Source organism: Neodiprion pinetum, chromosome 1, assembly GCF_021155775.2.
Source record: "Neodiprion pinetum isolate iyNeoPine1 chromosome 1, iyNeoPine1.2, whole genome shotgun sequence".
Classification (NCBI taxonomy): Eukaryota; Metazoa; Arthropoda; class Insecta; order Hymenoptera; family Diprionidae; genus Neodiprion; species Neodiprion pinetum.
The window spans coordinates 28,456,719-28,470,935 of NC_060232.1; the positions used below are offsets into that span (position 1 = coordinate 28,456,719).

At 41.8% G+C, this 14,217-nt stretch overlaps 3 protein-coding genes across 12 annotated transcripts in view; 2 read left to right on the top strand and 1 right to left on the bottom strand.

Moving 5' to 3' along the window:
- hd (humpty dumpty) overlaps nt 1–852 on the top strand; it is a 97,115-nt gene extending 96,263 nt beyond the window's left edge. For all 3 annotated transcript variants that reach the window (XM_046636545.2, XM_046636551.2, XM_046636557.2), the window contains one exon: nt 4–852. In XM_046636545.2, coding sequence (XP_046492501.1) covers nt 4–182 — 179 coding nt within the window. In that variant the 3' untranslated portion in view covers nt 183–852. The remainder of the gene's footprint in view (nt 1–3) is intronic.
- A 2,053-nt stretch (nt 853–2,905) lies between these two features.
- LOC124224249 (zinc finger and BTB domain-containing protein 14) lies at nt 2,906–9,394 on the top strand. 3 transcript variants are annotated; one of them, XM_046636569.2, is made up of 6 exons: nt 2,906–3,216; nt 5,257–5,522; nt 5,587–5,978; nt 6,052–6,330; nt 6,944–7,366; nt 7,629–7,764. In XM_046636569.2, exons 2-5 carry the CDS (start codon nt 5,303–5,305, stop codon nt 7,343–7,345), a joined length of 1,293 nt encoding a protein of 430 aa, XP_046492525.1. In that variant the 5' UTR covers nt 2,906–3,216; nt 5,257–5,302; the 3' UTR covers nt 7,346–7,366; nt 7,629–7,764. The 3 variants fall into 3 exon arrangements, with proteins under 3 accessions (XP_046492525.1, XP_046492523.1, XP_046492524.1); XM_046636567.2 differs by having other exon boundaries at nt 2,908–3,216; nt 6,944–7,327; nt 7,629–9,394; XM_046636568.2 differs by lacking the exon at nt 2,906–3,216 and adding an exon at nt 4,055–4,269 and having other exon boundaries at nt 6,944–7,327; nt 7,629–9,394.
- A 101-nt stretch (nt 9,395–9,495) lies between these two features.
- LOC124224078 (probable G-protein coupled receptor CG31760) overlaps nt 9,496–14,217 on the bottom strand; it is a 32,926-nt gene continuing 28,204 nt past the window's right edge. For all 6 annotated transcript variants that reach the window (XR_006884474.2, XM_046636525.2, XM_046636524.2 and 3 more), the window contains one exon: nt 9,496–13,512. The gene's annotated coding sequence lies outside the window, so the exon portion shown is untranslated. The remainder of the gene's footprint in view (nt 13,513–14,217) is intronic.

The window sequence follows — 14,217 nt, forward strand, 5'->3', positions numbered from 1 at the left end:
TAGGAGGTGCAGCCGCCTCGGAAGAATCTGGAAAGGCGCCATCTAACGTGTTTGGCGAAGAAAATCTCAGCGATTGCGGTTTTAGCGGGAAGCTGCTCCAACATTTTTGCTGTCCAGATCCGCAACGCATACAGATCTTAGAAAGTTTGAAATTCTCCAATGACGGATACGTGTGGTCTTGATCTATGTCGATGATAATTTAGGACTAAGTTTTAATCGAAAAGTTACGCGTTCACTAAGTGCTACTACAAAAGATAACTTTTTTTGCGCTGCGGTAAATTAACACTAGCATTATTCAAAACATTCAGTGTAATGAATGCTCAATTCGTCGCAATCAGCAATTATCCTAACGAAAAAGTATCATTGATTTTTATTTAACTCGCGCCTTAACGATGCATTTTGACCTGTGACAAAATATTTGGTTTACCTCGACTGCTAGAAGTCGCTATTATCAATCATTACTCCAAGGTTATGTTTTTTTTTTTCATCACGGCGCATTTGATATCGCATTTTTTGTAGATATTACACAAAGAATTAGACATGCGCTACAAACGATTTAGTCGACATGATTTTCTGCAAATTAATTAGCATCTTGAATAAACCAGAATCCACCCGACAATGTTCTGCTTGCTCGCAGCGCAGCGATTTCATTTTATCTACATCACGACAGTTATTGTTATTTTATTTATTATAGCTATTAAGACGAAATACCGGTATCTTATTTTTTTTACGTTGTATATTGCGTGTTGATTAGGTTGAGATTTTCAAAAATTCACATATTACAAACTGTAATTCATTTTGATATAGGTGTATATTTTTGCATGTCAATTGAATAATAAAATGCATACAATATTTCATTCTATAACTATATTTGAGAAAAACGTGAAGTGGATGAGTGAACGTCGGTGGAATTTATTTCACATCTATTTTGTCCGTACTTGTTTTCGAATACTTTCGAACTTCTCTTCAACTTATTTCCAAGAAACTTGAAAGAGAACGCCACAACTATATCGCTAATGGAAGTTCCGTCATGTACTGCGGTTCGGTTTGATAACGGCGTCTGGCAGCGAGATATAGAGAATGTGGTCAGATTAAATGCAGCACAGTACACAGTTTCTCAGTTAATTTCCGACGAGTTTTCATTTTCTGATAGGATGATATTTGAGTCCACCCTTTCAGTCCGCGTTGCAAGAAAATAAGAAACCTGACCAAGCATTATAACTAATGTTTTTCATGCATCACGAAACGGAAGTTTACTGCATTCTAATACGTATCGGTCTACCTATAGCACCGTTAGGAAATCGTATTTTCTGAGAACCGTTGATCAGTGACGGAGATACGGCAATGTGATTAACAGTTTTCGAAACATTCAAAAATTTCCATCTGCGTTCTGAAGTGGAATTATCGCTTCGAATATTCGTGTATACTTGGCTTAGTACGAACTCTAAGGTACCGTAACATAGCGTGGATCACAAAAGTGAATATGAAAGTTGTAAGGTATGAATTTCAAAACGAGTTACAGTACGCGCTTTTCACTTTCGCGATACTCGAGGCGTACTTTTTTACCTGAACAATTCCTGTTTTGATCGGTACATATTAACAAATTGTGTTTGAAAATTATTCGAAAATTCGAATCAATTTTTTACGCATCATTGAGACCTAACGACTCGATTTTATAGTCCGAATATAATGAATCGTTAGTGCAAGTGATTTTATATAAAATCCTGCTCCATAACAACGTTTCAAATGACATTCCGGCAGCCTTGGTCACTTTCCCGACAGACTCTAGTCGGCTCGATTATCGGTAACGCGTAGTCGTCCGCCTGCCGCGAAGAGTGTATTTTTGAAGCGACGCGGGGGGTTGGCTATCCCTAAAAATAACGAATCGATATGAACTGCCCCCGAAACGGGGATTCAAGATTCCACCGGAGGGTTTTCGGCCCGCGAGTTGCGAGCTGCAGGGGGTCGGTCCGAGGGCTGCGTCCTTCGTCCTGCGGCGTCGCGCATACCCGTAATAACACCCCCGTTTCACCGTGAACGCGTACATACGCGGACACGTATGCAGACTCGCGTGATATCGATTGTGTGCTTTGAGCAATTAATGTCCTTTTCTCCCATACGACGTGCAAATTTCCATGAATTCCTCGTCGCCCCCGCGTTTCGCCCCCGCGGTAATTCCCGTCTGATCCTTTGAGTGGAAGGGATTTTTGCCCAAGTAAACATCGTCGTGGATCAAGAATTGAGAATTTGGAGAGAACGCACGGCGATAAAACAACGTAATATTTTATAAAGAGAATCGAGGGACAATTCCTGCATAACACGGCACGTTTTCAGCGGGTCGTAAAATCTATACGCAACGTTACTCAGAGAGCAAAAGTCGTTTCTTCCGTTCGGGGGTCTCGCGATTACGGTTGACCCGATAAGACTACACAAGCGTAAACGAATATCTAAATGGTATAAGAGCGATAGCTGTTGCGTAATGAGAATTCAATGCCGCAGCCAAAACCGCATTTCATCCAATGTCTATAATTATTATAGGTCAGTAGCCGCCGTCAAGCCAAACCGCGCGTGTAGCGTTTTTCCGGCTCTATAACGAGATATCCCAACTTTATTAATACGCGACATATTATAACGCAATGTCCCGCATCCTATCACCCAAAGTAACGAAACGCGTACTCCTCGCGTCAGCCTGCAGGACGTGCGTATTGTGCGTGGATATAAGCGCCACGGCGAGGACGAAGAGATCCGAAATCGCCCCTGACTACGGCGTCGGTTGCGTGGGGAAAGTTGTGGGGCAGGGGGGGCGGGGAGGAGGCGGAGGGCGGCAGGGACGGCATGGCAAGGCGGGGGCGCGTCCCCTCGGCCCGCTCTCTCTCTCTCTCTCTCTCTCCGTCTCTCTTTCTCTCGCCGTGTGGGGGGTGTCGTCCCCCCCGACAGGGCTTTGCCCCCGGCCCATCGCCGAGTTTCCAGTCCCCCGTTGATATCGGGCGCGGAACGTCGAGGGAGCCTCTGCGTGCCCCGAGCTTCGCACTCGCATACCCTGCCACGCTAAGGCAACGGTGCCCTCGGATTGTGCCGGGTTCAGTCAGCCCAGTGCGCCGACCCGGATCGTCGCCGTTTCGCGCGAGGAGGAAGAACCCCGAGAACCGGAAGGAGTTGAAGGAACCGGCTGGAGGGAGGCCGAGGAAGAACTTCTTCGGGGCCGTGATCGGAGAGGTAGGTCTGCACGAACGTATTTCCCTCCTTGTAATTCCTGTTAGGGATAATTCACCTGTTTCGCGGCTCTCGCGGCAATTCGCCAGATATCGCCTCTAGACGTCGTACGTCTAGGAACGCTGACCGTCCGGGGGTATAAATAGACGCGGTCGTATCCCGGGGCGGGGAAAGGGGGGCACTCGGATACACACTTCGAACCGTCTTGTGTCGTCGTCGGTCGATTATTCCTAGACCCGTGGACCGTAGGCGCAGGTATATTTGCGAGGCTTCCGGGGCGGGCGAAAATTCAAACGTATCTCGCGAGCTTGCGATCCTTCGGTCGTGAGCTTTTCTGCCCGACCATCTTCAGCCGACTCGTTTCAACGGGAAACTCGCGATACCCGCCGCTGGTGTAATTTCCCCAGCATCTTCAACGCCTCCCCCGTTCGAAGATATTGATCTCGATTTACTCGTTAAGCTTCCGCGACGACGGCTCACTCCGGTTGCCTTCATCCTCGTCCACGCCGAGACAACCGAGTCCGGACTAATTGGCGCGTCGAGGTACTTGTCGTTGTTTTTCAAAGTCGTGGATATTACGCCGAGGTTGAAAATGCCCCGAAGAACCTCGGTCGCAGATATCCGGAGGCGTCGGCGAGGCGAGGCGAGGCGAGGCTGGGCGTTTGTATTTTTACTTTCACGCAGCTTTGAACCCTCGGCAACACGGGACGGCAGCTCTCGTTGCATGGGGCCGCGGACAAATTATGGATCGACTTCGGCTTCTTCCTCTGCGCATGACACGTGGTCCCCCTCGACCCCCGCCGAGGTCGGATATAAACGCTACGCGTATCCGCGGCGTCGTGGATTTCAAGAATCTCGCTGCTAAGACGACACCGGGGATAGAAGCGATTTTCCACTTTGCTATTCCCGCTCGATGACACACATTATTCGAATAACTTATTCGCACAATCGGTGGAGGAGCTTTCGGAAACCTAGGATACGTTCCTGGACCTTCTCTCATACGATTCGATCGGATTTAGAAGTTTCAGAATTAACGGAATATATATACCGTACAGCGTGTGTTACTAGGCATTTTTACACCGCATGAGACTGGCTGCAGGATTGCTACGCGTAACGATATGTATAGTAATGGCATCGATACTGTATTAATCTAACCGCGCCCAGCTTTAAGCACGTATTGTAAAGTCTAATTTTGGAGAGGAAACCGAAGATCTATTTTCGATAATTTTTTATGTGAAAACCTCACTCGAGTCTTTTCTTTATCGTTATCCCTAAGAATTTCTCGTTTGTGAAACAAATTCCTTTGGTCGTGAGTAAAAGAAATGTACACTCACCGGATAGTGTCTTAACTTGTTATATTATTGTTTAACTGTAAAGGAAATATGGTAGTGGCAAAGGAATGATTCGGGTATATCGAGAGTCTGTCGACCTTTGTTCTTGAAGTTCGTCTTAATACTGGCTGTGTTGCGGCCTAGGTACACTGTCGTGTTTATGTTACTTGTGCATTTGCAATGTGTGTGTGTGTGTGTGTGTGTGTGTGCTCACTTCCTACTACTAGCGTATACAACAGATAGCCTCGATCAATATTCGTTTTGGCGGGCCGTCAAACTGTCCATGTTGTCAAGCAATTATTTAACCAATTCGATCACAATACTGACGCAATTGACCCGCGAAAGTGTAGAAAAACTCGTTAATTGAAAACGAGAATCACCGGACGCCGATGATTTAATTATTGTCTGTCATTATTTGCTAATTACGAACGTGAATCGAATCGTTGAACCCACCGGACGAACACCGAATGAACTTTTCAAACAGACCCGTGCAATATCCTCCCGCGCCTTCAACCTTTTCTTCAGCCCGATAACAACCGAAGCGCAAAAAGACTGGCCATCGTTTGTTCAACACCATAGATATGCCGCAGCATGGCTGCTGGGCCGCGCATTGTTTGCATACGCGCGTGAATTTAGTTTCATATATTATAATATTTTTAATGAAAAGTAGCGTACCGAGTACGCGTTAATCTTGCGGTTATCGGCATTGCAGAAGTTTCTACCTGCCGGCTGAAGGATAAATACCCCAAGTCGCAACAATGGGGGACAAGACTTTCAACCTGACCTGGAACAACCATCTGGCCAACCTCTCCGGCCTGTTTGAGGGTCTCTACAGAAGCGGATCCCTCACCGACACGACCCTGGCTTGCCAAGGCGGCATGCTCAGGGCCCACAGACTGGTGCTGGCCGCCTGCAGTCCCTATTTTGAAAGAGTGTTCAAGGAGCACTACGGCGACCAGCCAATCCTCATTCTGAAAGGTATAAATATCGTATAAATATGACAAGTATAAACAATCGTGTCCAACTTGTGAAACCGATTCAGGTGTCGCGGTCGAGGAGATGGAATGCCTCCTGGACTTTATGTACAGAGGCTCGATCGACGTCGCCGAGGAGCATCTGGCGTCGCTTATCAAGACCGCAACGGACCTCGAAATCCGGGGACTTTCCGCTGACCACAAAAACGACGGTGCCTACCAACCCCACACCGTCAAGGCTTCCTGCACGACTCAGAGCAAGGTTGATAGGTGTCAGATAGAGGCAAGGGTCCAGGCTATTGAACGGAGGAAGGGAAAAGGCGCGGGAGCCTCGACCGATGGGTATCAGCAGAAGCAAAAAGATCAGGACGTTAAGCTCGAGGAAATCGAGGACGACCCGATGGTCGTCGAGGCCGAGGAGAACTTCGAGTCGTCGATGGATACGCCCGACGAGCAAATCGTGAGTGTTGCCTTGATCAACGGTCGGATCGCGGATCGCTGTACTTACTTATCTGTTCCCTTTAATTCTCCAGAGACGAATCCCACCGCCAATGTACAAGCGCGAGACGAGGTACAAAGGCCAAAAACGAGTCCCCGTTGGTCGCGTGCCCAGGAACACGGACGTTCTTGACATAAAGATAAAGGACTGCGTCTCACTGAAGAATTCACCCGGTGAAGATCTCTTCGAGGAGAGCATGTCCCTACCTGCCGTAAAAGAGGAACCCTCCTTCGGCAATTGTCCCGACCCCACCGTACCCACTGTTCAGCTGAATGAAGAGCCCTTCGAGCAGGATCAAGATCTCGATAATTTGGTAAGCCATTGATCGACACGTACTTGTACAACTCAAAGATTAATTCTCCTTCGTATCGTTTCAATCGACCTTCCCTGTAAGACCAGTATGTATACCAAACTATATATACCAAAGTTTGTGGACGTTGCTCAGGATCCTTATAATTTGCATCGAAAAAGCGGGTAGGGGTAAAACAACCAGTATAACCGATTGATGCGAGGAGCCAGAATATCGGATTCTCTCGGACCCGACAGTCTTGTCGTAGAGTTTATAATTGTGGAGAGTTGAAGTACAGAAAATTGAAAACATAGTTATATAGCGAAATGCAAAAAGACAAGGTACAGAAACGTCAATGCATTGAACAGCAAAATTGAGAATCCGTGTCCGATTCTATATTATCGAGAGGAATTCTGACGATTCTACAGTTTGGCATTCTACATTCTGACCTTTCTAATCTTTTACCTCTCCATACTTCGAGTTCCAGCATTTTTAAATTCTACGTAACAAGTTTTCGCTGTTTCAAAAATTCGATACTGTGGCCCAACGATTCTCTGATCTTTCCATATTTTTAACCTCACCCGAACACAGGCACAATACCAGCCACAACGTATAATCGGCAATGACTTTCCCCCAGGGATCAACCAGCGGGGCTGCTTCAACGGAAACGACGTCAAAGTCTCACTCGAGTTCTGGAAAGTCCGAGGTAACGGGAAAAAGGGTCAGCTCTAAAGAGCACAAGGCACAATACAAACCGTTCTCGTGCGACCTTTGCACCCTGGCATTTACGAGGGCGTCTCACCTCGCGCGTCACAGGCGTGTCCATACCGGCGAACGTCCCTTCGCCTGCACCCTTTGCCCGAGGATGTTCGCAAGGCAGGACAAACTCAAGCAGCACCTCGACTCTCACCTGCAATGGCCAAAGCGACGATCCCTCGGGCACAATCTGAGCGGGCATTCGATCGGGGGAAACGAAGGAAGCTGCCCGCCGACGAAAGGCAGACGCGGAAGACCGCGGAAGGTGACTTGCTGCAGCTGACCAGCTTAACTTCTCAGCCGTGTAAATTCAACTTGCAGCTTTGAACAACAATAGTCGTGTATCTCTCAGTTGGTTAATTTTTGCGACGGATAGAATTTTTTTGACATTTTTTTTCCACCGATTTGTCGCGCATAGTAGATTTTTTTTTTTAAATTTCATCTAGTGCGTGGGTGTGTGTAATTATCCATTTTATATACCTTAAAATTAGAGAGTAGATTGATGTTCTTCCGACTGCGGATCGATCGATCCAGACTTTTCTAACACTTGAATTTTGTCACATCAGATATCTTCCGAGCAGTCAGCGATGGAGGAGATCCTCAAATTCGGAGAGTTCAGTTCTTTGCTTAACAAATCGCAGAACAGTGAGAGCAATGCTGACGGCGAAGGTGGTTTGACATGCGTCAAGGACGAGGCGTCTCTTTACAAGGATGTTGATTGCAGCTACGGTTGTCAAGTGGAAAACGGACACGATGTTCAATGAAACAGCGATACTCCCTCCATCCCAAGTCCTAAGGCTCCACCATAAAGTCACTTATACTTTTCAACCATGCGATTCGAATATTTTTCTATGATATACATATTACTATATTATAATGAAAATCTGTGCCCCTCGTAAAGTTTCGTTCAGGGATAATTACACGGAAGAAACAAATGATTCGGGGCGTCTAGCGCTCAGGGAATTTTGGGAAACAAGGAATATCCAAGGAATTTGAACTGTCTGAAAAATCCAGGAAATTCTAGGTAATTACTGGTATTTTCAGAGTTTTATCTCCGTTGGATATTATTATTCGCTTGAGTTTTCAGCTCATGATAAAATCTGAAATTGATTCTTGAACACCATAAATCCCTCTAGTGGTCTGAATTCCCCGATTTCTAGGCACCTTGAATCGTTCCAACGATTACACCACGATATACGTATTGAACCGAAACAAGTGAAAAAAAAACTGATAAGAAAGTTAGAATAATATCGACCAACTAACAGTTTTTTATACTTAAGACTGCACATTATAGGCTCAACTGAAATACGAGCTAAAAGTAGCTTTTCAATATTTTTTCATACACAATATTGTAACATATGATATACGTAAAGTACAAATATTAATATTCATAGCGATTTACACACACACACACACACACGCGCACACACACTTGGCATCGTGTCCACGCGTTGTAATAGCTACAGTTCAAATTAATCAAACTGATCTTGAGTTATCGCAGTGTCCCTATTTATTTATAGTTAGCTGAATTTGGCGCCTGCAAAACCGAGGTATTTTTTTTTTTTTTTTGTCTCCAATCAGAGGTAATGTTCCATACATTTTATTCCATCTTTCTTTTCTCCGAATTTTTTACTCTCCCTCAATCTACGCCAAGCCAATGCAGAGGATTTGAAAATTCTCTTACATTTGAATGATTTATGGTTTATCACTATACAATATACATACATATACCCACGCACCGCACGAAAATCCAGTTGAAATATACTTGATGATAAAACTTGTATTTATTGTTGCTGTATAAAGTTCGTTTTGTTTGTTCATTATTGTTGTTTAATTTCAATGTTAACGTGCTTGATTAATCTTTATGAGCATGATGTATGTATATTATAGATACAACGTGTATACCATACATACATATGTATATCACATGACGTGCAATCTTTTAGTGTTCATTACTTTAGAAAAACAAATATATATATATACATATATTATTATTATTATTATTATTATTATTATTATTATTATTATTATTATTATTATTATTATTATTATTGATAAACAATACGCATTAGTGTGCTTAGGGTATACAACGTACGATTATTAACACGTAATTATATTCTGAATCGTAATTATACGGATCTGTGGAATCTTAATTTATGATTAACGAGAACTTCAATATGCAACGCGGTCGTCCTTGAGTCAATCCTGTATTCATTAACAAAGAACCACAAACATCTCGAGAAATTGTGTGAACGAATTACTAATACTAGAATGGGTAATATATATGTATATAACAATGATTATTATTGTAATAAAAAGAAGTCTCGACTAACCACTTGTATCAACTTCCGTATTTCTTCCTTTCATCTTTATTTCATGTAATATGTTATTGACATACAGTATATTTTTACAAATATTTCCATTGTACACAGGTTTTTCTTTTTTTTTTTTTTTTTTTTTTTTTAGGGGTGAAAAACGAATTCGATTGGAAATATCTAAAATATTGACCAAAAAACAAGTGAAACTATTTCAACAAAGAAATACGACGTTAGGTACGAATATGTTTTCCGTACAATTGAGGCTCGCCAGACAACCGGTTAAGTTCCTAATTTTGTTTCTTTATCGATCTAATAAGTTATTTGTTACCTTTCTTCACAATCTTATTTGTACGTGTATCTATCTACTCATCTCTTTGACGAGGCACATCCAAATTGATTATAATGAAGTGCAATTACGACATAGAAAGCAATATTGCAAATAGCAATTTGTCCGCGCATATCGTATATTTATCTAATGAGTCATAATTAACTCAACCTAATTCCTATACAACGTAGAGGATCCATGTTTGTCTATTCTCGCGAGGGGCCAGAGAGCAGCCTCGGAATTTGCTCTTGCGAACGGTATACTCGGTTGGCAACAACAATTTCCAATATTAAACAAAATTATGTTTGGGGCTCATTCGTATAACTTCTCGGTGGCCTCTCAACGCTTCGCGCATCCTTATAATTTATTCATTTAATTAACGACAGATTGATAATCTTAAAATTATAACTTACGAGCCTACTTACGTATTCAAAATTCGTACTAATTGTTACTATATCTTATAATTTTACCGAAGTTTAACATGACATCGCAGTTACATTGTTACGGTCATCAGTATAACCGACCAATGGTGTCTGCACTCGTTTTCAGTAATAATGTAATTTCAATCGGTTTCTCGAAACTTTTTTTTCTAAATATTCTTTGAACTGTACAAGTACTGTAGCTTACTGTATTCCTGACCATCGAACAGAAAACAAATTTGCGGTCAATGTGATCAATTAAAAAAAAAAATTAGTTTATCTTCAATCTTTAACATTGGATAAAGTATTTTTGACCGTAAGAGGTAAAATACTCGTTCAGACGTATTATGTGATCATCATTTTTGGCTCACGATTCAAACAGATCTCAGCTGACTCGAAAAATCTTTTCTGTCTTTCCCCGGAACGAAACTAAATTCTGGTGGAATTTGTTATTTGTAAGTTACATAATTTGATACGACACCACCGGTGAGAATTATAGTTTACTCCTGCCGGTTTGTAAACCTCTGACATCGATTTATCTTCCGATGTGGAATCGCAGATGAATCCTGGACAACAATTTAACAGGACCGAATAATTAATCCTGCCAGATGTGTTCTGGATTGGATATACAATAACTTTACCGACTTACTTATTCTCTCTTGGGTGTTTCCGTTCTCAGGTAAAGTTTAAAACTATCGCCGAAGAACTGGGCGTAAGCATGTGGCGAGGGAAGCAACTTCGTTAGACGAAAGTTGCACACGCATCTCTACGCGACGGACATCAATAAGCGCAACTACGTGAAGGTATAGCTCAAGGTACATAGTTTCACGAAAATGAGCCAACCCACGTTGCCTGGCGAGCCCAATTTTAATCATAAAACGGTTTTTGCACCTAACGCCGAGTCTCGTCTTACCGCAGGTTGTTAATTCGGCCTGTATTTCCACGTCGTTTTAGACGCACGAAATTTCGAGCCATGTTTTACTCACTTAATGCAAAAAATGATCTCGCTTCACGCTTATTGTACGTTACAAGTTTGTTTGCATGTGTGTATGCATAATATAGACAGGTACGCGCTTAGCCCACAATTGACAAGTTTATCATATAATTATTTAATATCCTCCCGCAAATCAGATTCAATTTAATTTACGCGACTGGTAAGTGAATAATTAATACACTATCAATTACTGCGAGTGTTACTTCACCGTTTTTTCTTTTCTCTCCTATTCTCTTACAATCTCGTTTTATATTCCCTTTTCTTTCTTTACTTCTACTTTAAAGATTTCTTCACCCGTCAACAGTGATTTATACTTCTATGAATCGTGTAACATACTCAATATCACGCTTTCGTCAAGCATAATAAATGTGTTAAGTCGTTTATGAAAATTACACACGTTCAACATCGATATTGTACAATAAACATTTTACACCTAAACGGCAATATTATATTATTATGTTCCTATAATATATATATATATATATACTTATTTCTGTGTCCATGTATAATAATAATAATATGTGTACATGGATGTATATAATATAGATTTATGTTCGTATAAATAATCTGCATTTGCATCATACGTAATTATCTATCTATATATCTAAAATTTACCCAAACGAATTCCAAAAAAGAAAAGAAAAAAAATACAAGGAATTATTACCTCGTCAATTACGGAATCTTCGTTCCTCCATATAAAAAAAAAAAAATATATATATATATATATATAAATGAAAAAACAGGCAACGAAAAGAAAAACTCACCTTGCCGATTGATCAGGCATCGGTGAAAAAGAGACATCTGGAATACGAGCCGCGGAATGAGCCCATTCTAAATGACACCGGAAGCGATGTTTGTTACTGAATACTATATTAGCCAGGCGTCGCGCATTCGGCCAAAGCGTTTATTATTAGTCTAAGTCTAGGAGACATACAGCTGTACGACTATGAAGTATCGGCAATAGAAAAACGGAGGTGCGTCTATAACGGAATAACTACAACTAGAAAATGCCTGAGTCTTTGTGTAACGAGCCAAGAACGTTCGTGGAGGACTCACGTGTCCCTCTAAATACGGCAGAAAACGTTCGACGAGTGATAATTTAGAACGGGCTCGAATGCGTAACCATATTAACTAGTGAAAAGAATTTCTATAAAATATATAACATTATACACCTGGGTATGTATCTCTATTTGGGAGAGCAAGGCTGAACGTTGCATTTATCCGTGCTATTTGGATTTTGCTTGAGTTTGTTTTTTTCAATTTTATTCGTAATTATTTTGATTCTGCTGAATAAAAGTGAGTACTGTAAAGTATAAATTATCTTATTTCGACTCTATTATTATGGTAAATTTTGATATTTCAGGTATGAAGCAAATTTGCGATTTCGAATCTAAACCGAAATCAAAGGCGGTTCGCATTTTCGCGACGTCCGGGATTCTCCTGGTAAAAAAATTAGTCCCGGTACAAAAAGGGAACGTCTTGTATCGCACGATGGAGTAGTCTGGTAGAAATTCTAATTAAATGAATAAATCCCAGAAAAGGATCGTGAATCGCGACAGCTAGCCCTGCTCCCCGTCTCGTCGCTCCCTTATAGCGTAGTAAGTACGTACATATTGTCAACACTGATAGATAATGTATATGAATACCCTTATCAACACTTTGTAATATATCTATGTATAGTTACTTCGGTATAATACGATAAATTCACCGATAGTACTTTGTAATAAAGTGGATCGACACTTTGCCGATAGCCACGATCATAATTCGCGTCTAAAACAATACGAACGTTCAACGTCCAATTTATCCATGTATACATCGTGCGGTCGAATAACATTATAATATATATTTCTCAAACGTACACGTAAGCAAATAGTAAGAAGCTACGATCGTGAACAGAAGGTACACGTAACATGACCGTTTTCTCTACACTCCAAATTCTAATCGTCTCCGCGGCGGGTATATCATGGTGTAAAAAATTTGTAAACGGTTTTCAAAACGCGCGTATAGTATATTATCATGGGTACAGGGCAAGTATTCGGACATACATACGGGTTTGGGAAACGTTCGCATCCAAGTCGCGTATTACATACATACCTATGTAGTTGCACATGTAGGCGTGTAAGCCCCGCAGATTCAAGGCGCGAGGAGCAATATTCGCAATATTCGGACATGCCGTAGAGCTTGCAGAGCACGTTAATCGACACAGTTACAAGGACAGTGATTCCGGTCATACTTTCGGTTGCCGACGACTCAGACGAAGACCGGAAGCCTGGCGTCGAGTCGGGGGAGACGCCATTTTTTCAAGCCACGACGCTTCGAGCGCGTCTTGCCTTCCAGGATTTTTCCAAACACTGCGTTTCGGAACTTTATTGACCGTCTTTGTCACAACCATATCTGCGGCAGTAAAAGAAACTTTAGTTACCGCATAAATTACCGGCTTATCTGCAGGGCAATGAAACCTCGATAATCGTTTGTAACGATTTTACTCCTTCGCCGTTTTACGACTGCAATCGGACGAGTTTGAGTAATTGAAATGGAAGGTAGCAAAATCGAAAACAGACTAAATCCAGCATCTCGTTCGGGTCACAACGGAATTTCGCACACCCGCATTGAGAAAAATTTCATTTGTTACAGTAACTAGAAAAAATCAGTAAGTCAGGTATCGTTGAAAAAACTGTTTGAATATTGTTGGAATTACGAAAAACGAGGTACGCGTAACCATTTTGCGCTCTTGTCAATCTTTTTTTGGTAATTGCAACGCAAAATCAGTTTGTTTAGTTTACTGTACTTTTTTAATTAAATAAGGCTTTAATATCAATTTATTGTTGCACAAGCATTAAATTTTCGCAAGAGTTACAAGAAAATATACCAATGAGAAAGAATAGTAACGGATACTAGACTTTCTGGTAACAGCTACAAATCTAATTTTTATTTTCTACCTAGAACTGTATTTTTCGATTGTGGTAAAAAATGAATATAGTTAAGGACTGAGCGGTGACCGGAACTAAAAATTTCTCTTAGTGCGCGATCTTCTTTACATGCGTGCGACAAACTAACCGTTACTCTAGTTATCCCAATTAACTTTCACCCCTGTTGAGC

Coding starts and splice junctions, on each gene's coding strand:
- LOC124224249 (XM_046636567.2), top strand. CDS start 5,303: ATGGGGGACAAGACTTTCAACCTGACCTGGAACAACCATCTGGCCAAC. Junction 5,523..5,586: donor GCCAATCCTCATTCTGAAAG/GTATAAATATCG, acceptor AAACCGATTCAG/GTGTCGCGGTCGAGGAGATG. Junction 6,331..6,943: donor ATCAAGATCTCGATAATTTG/GTAAGCCATTGA, acceptor ACTTTCCCCCAG/GGATCAACCAGCGGGGCTGC.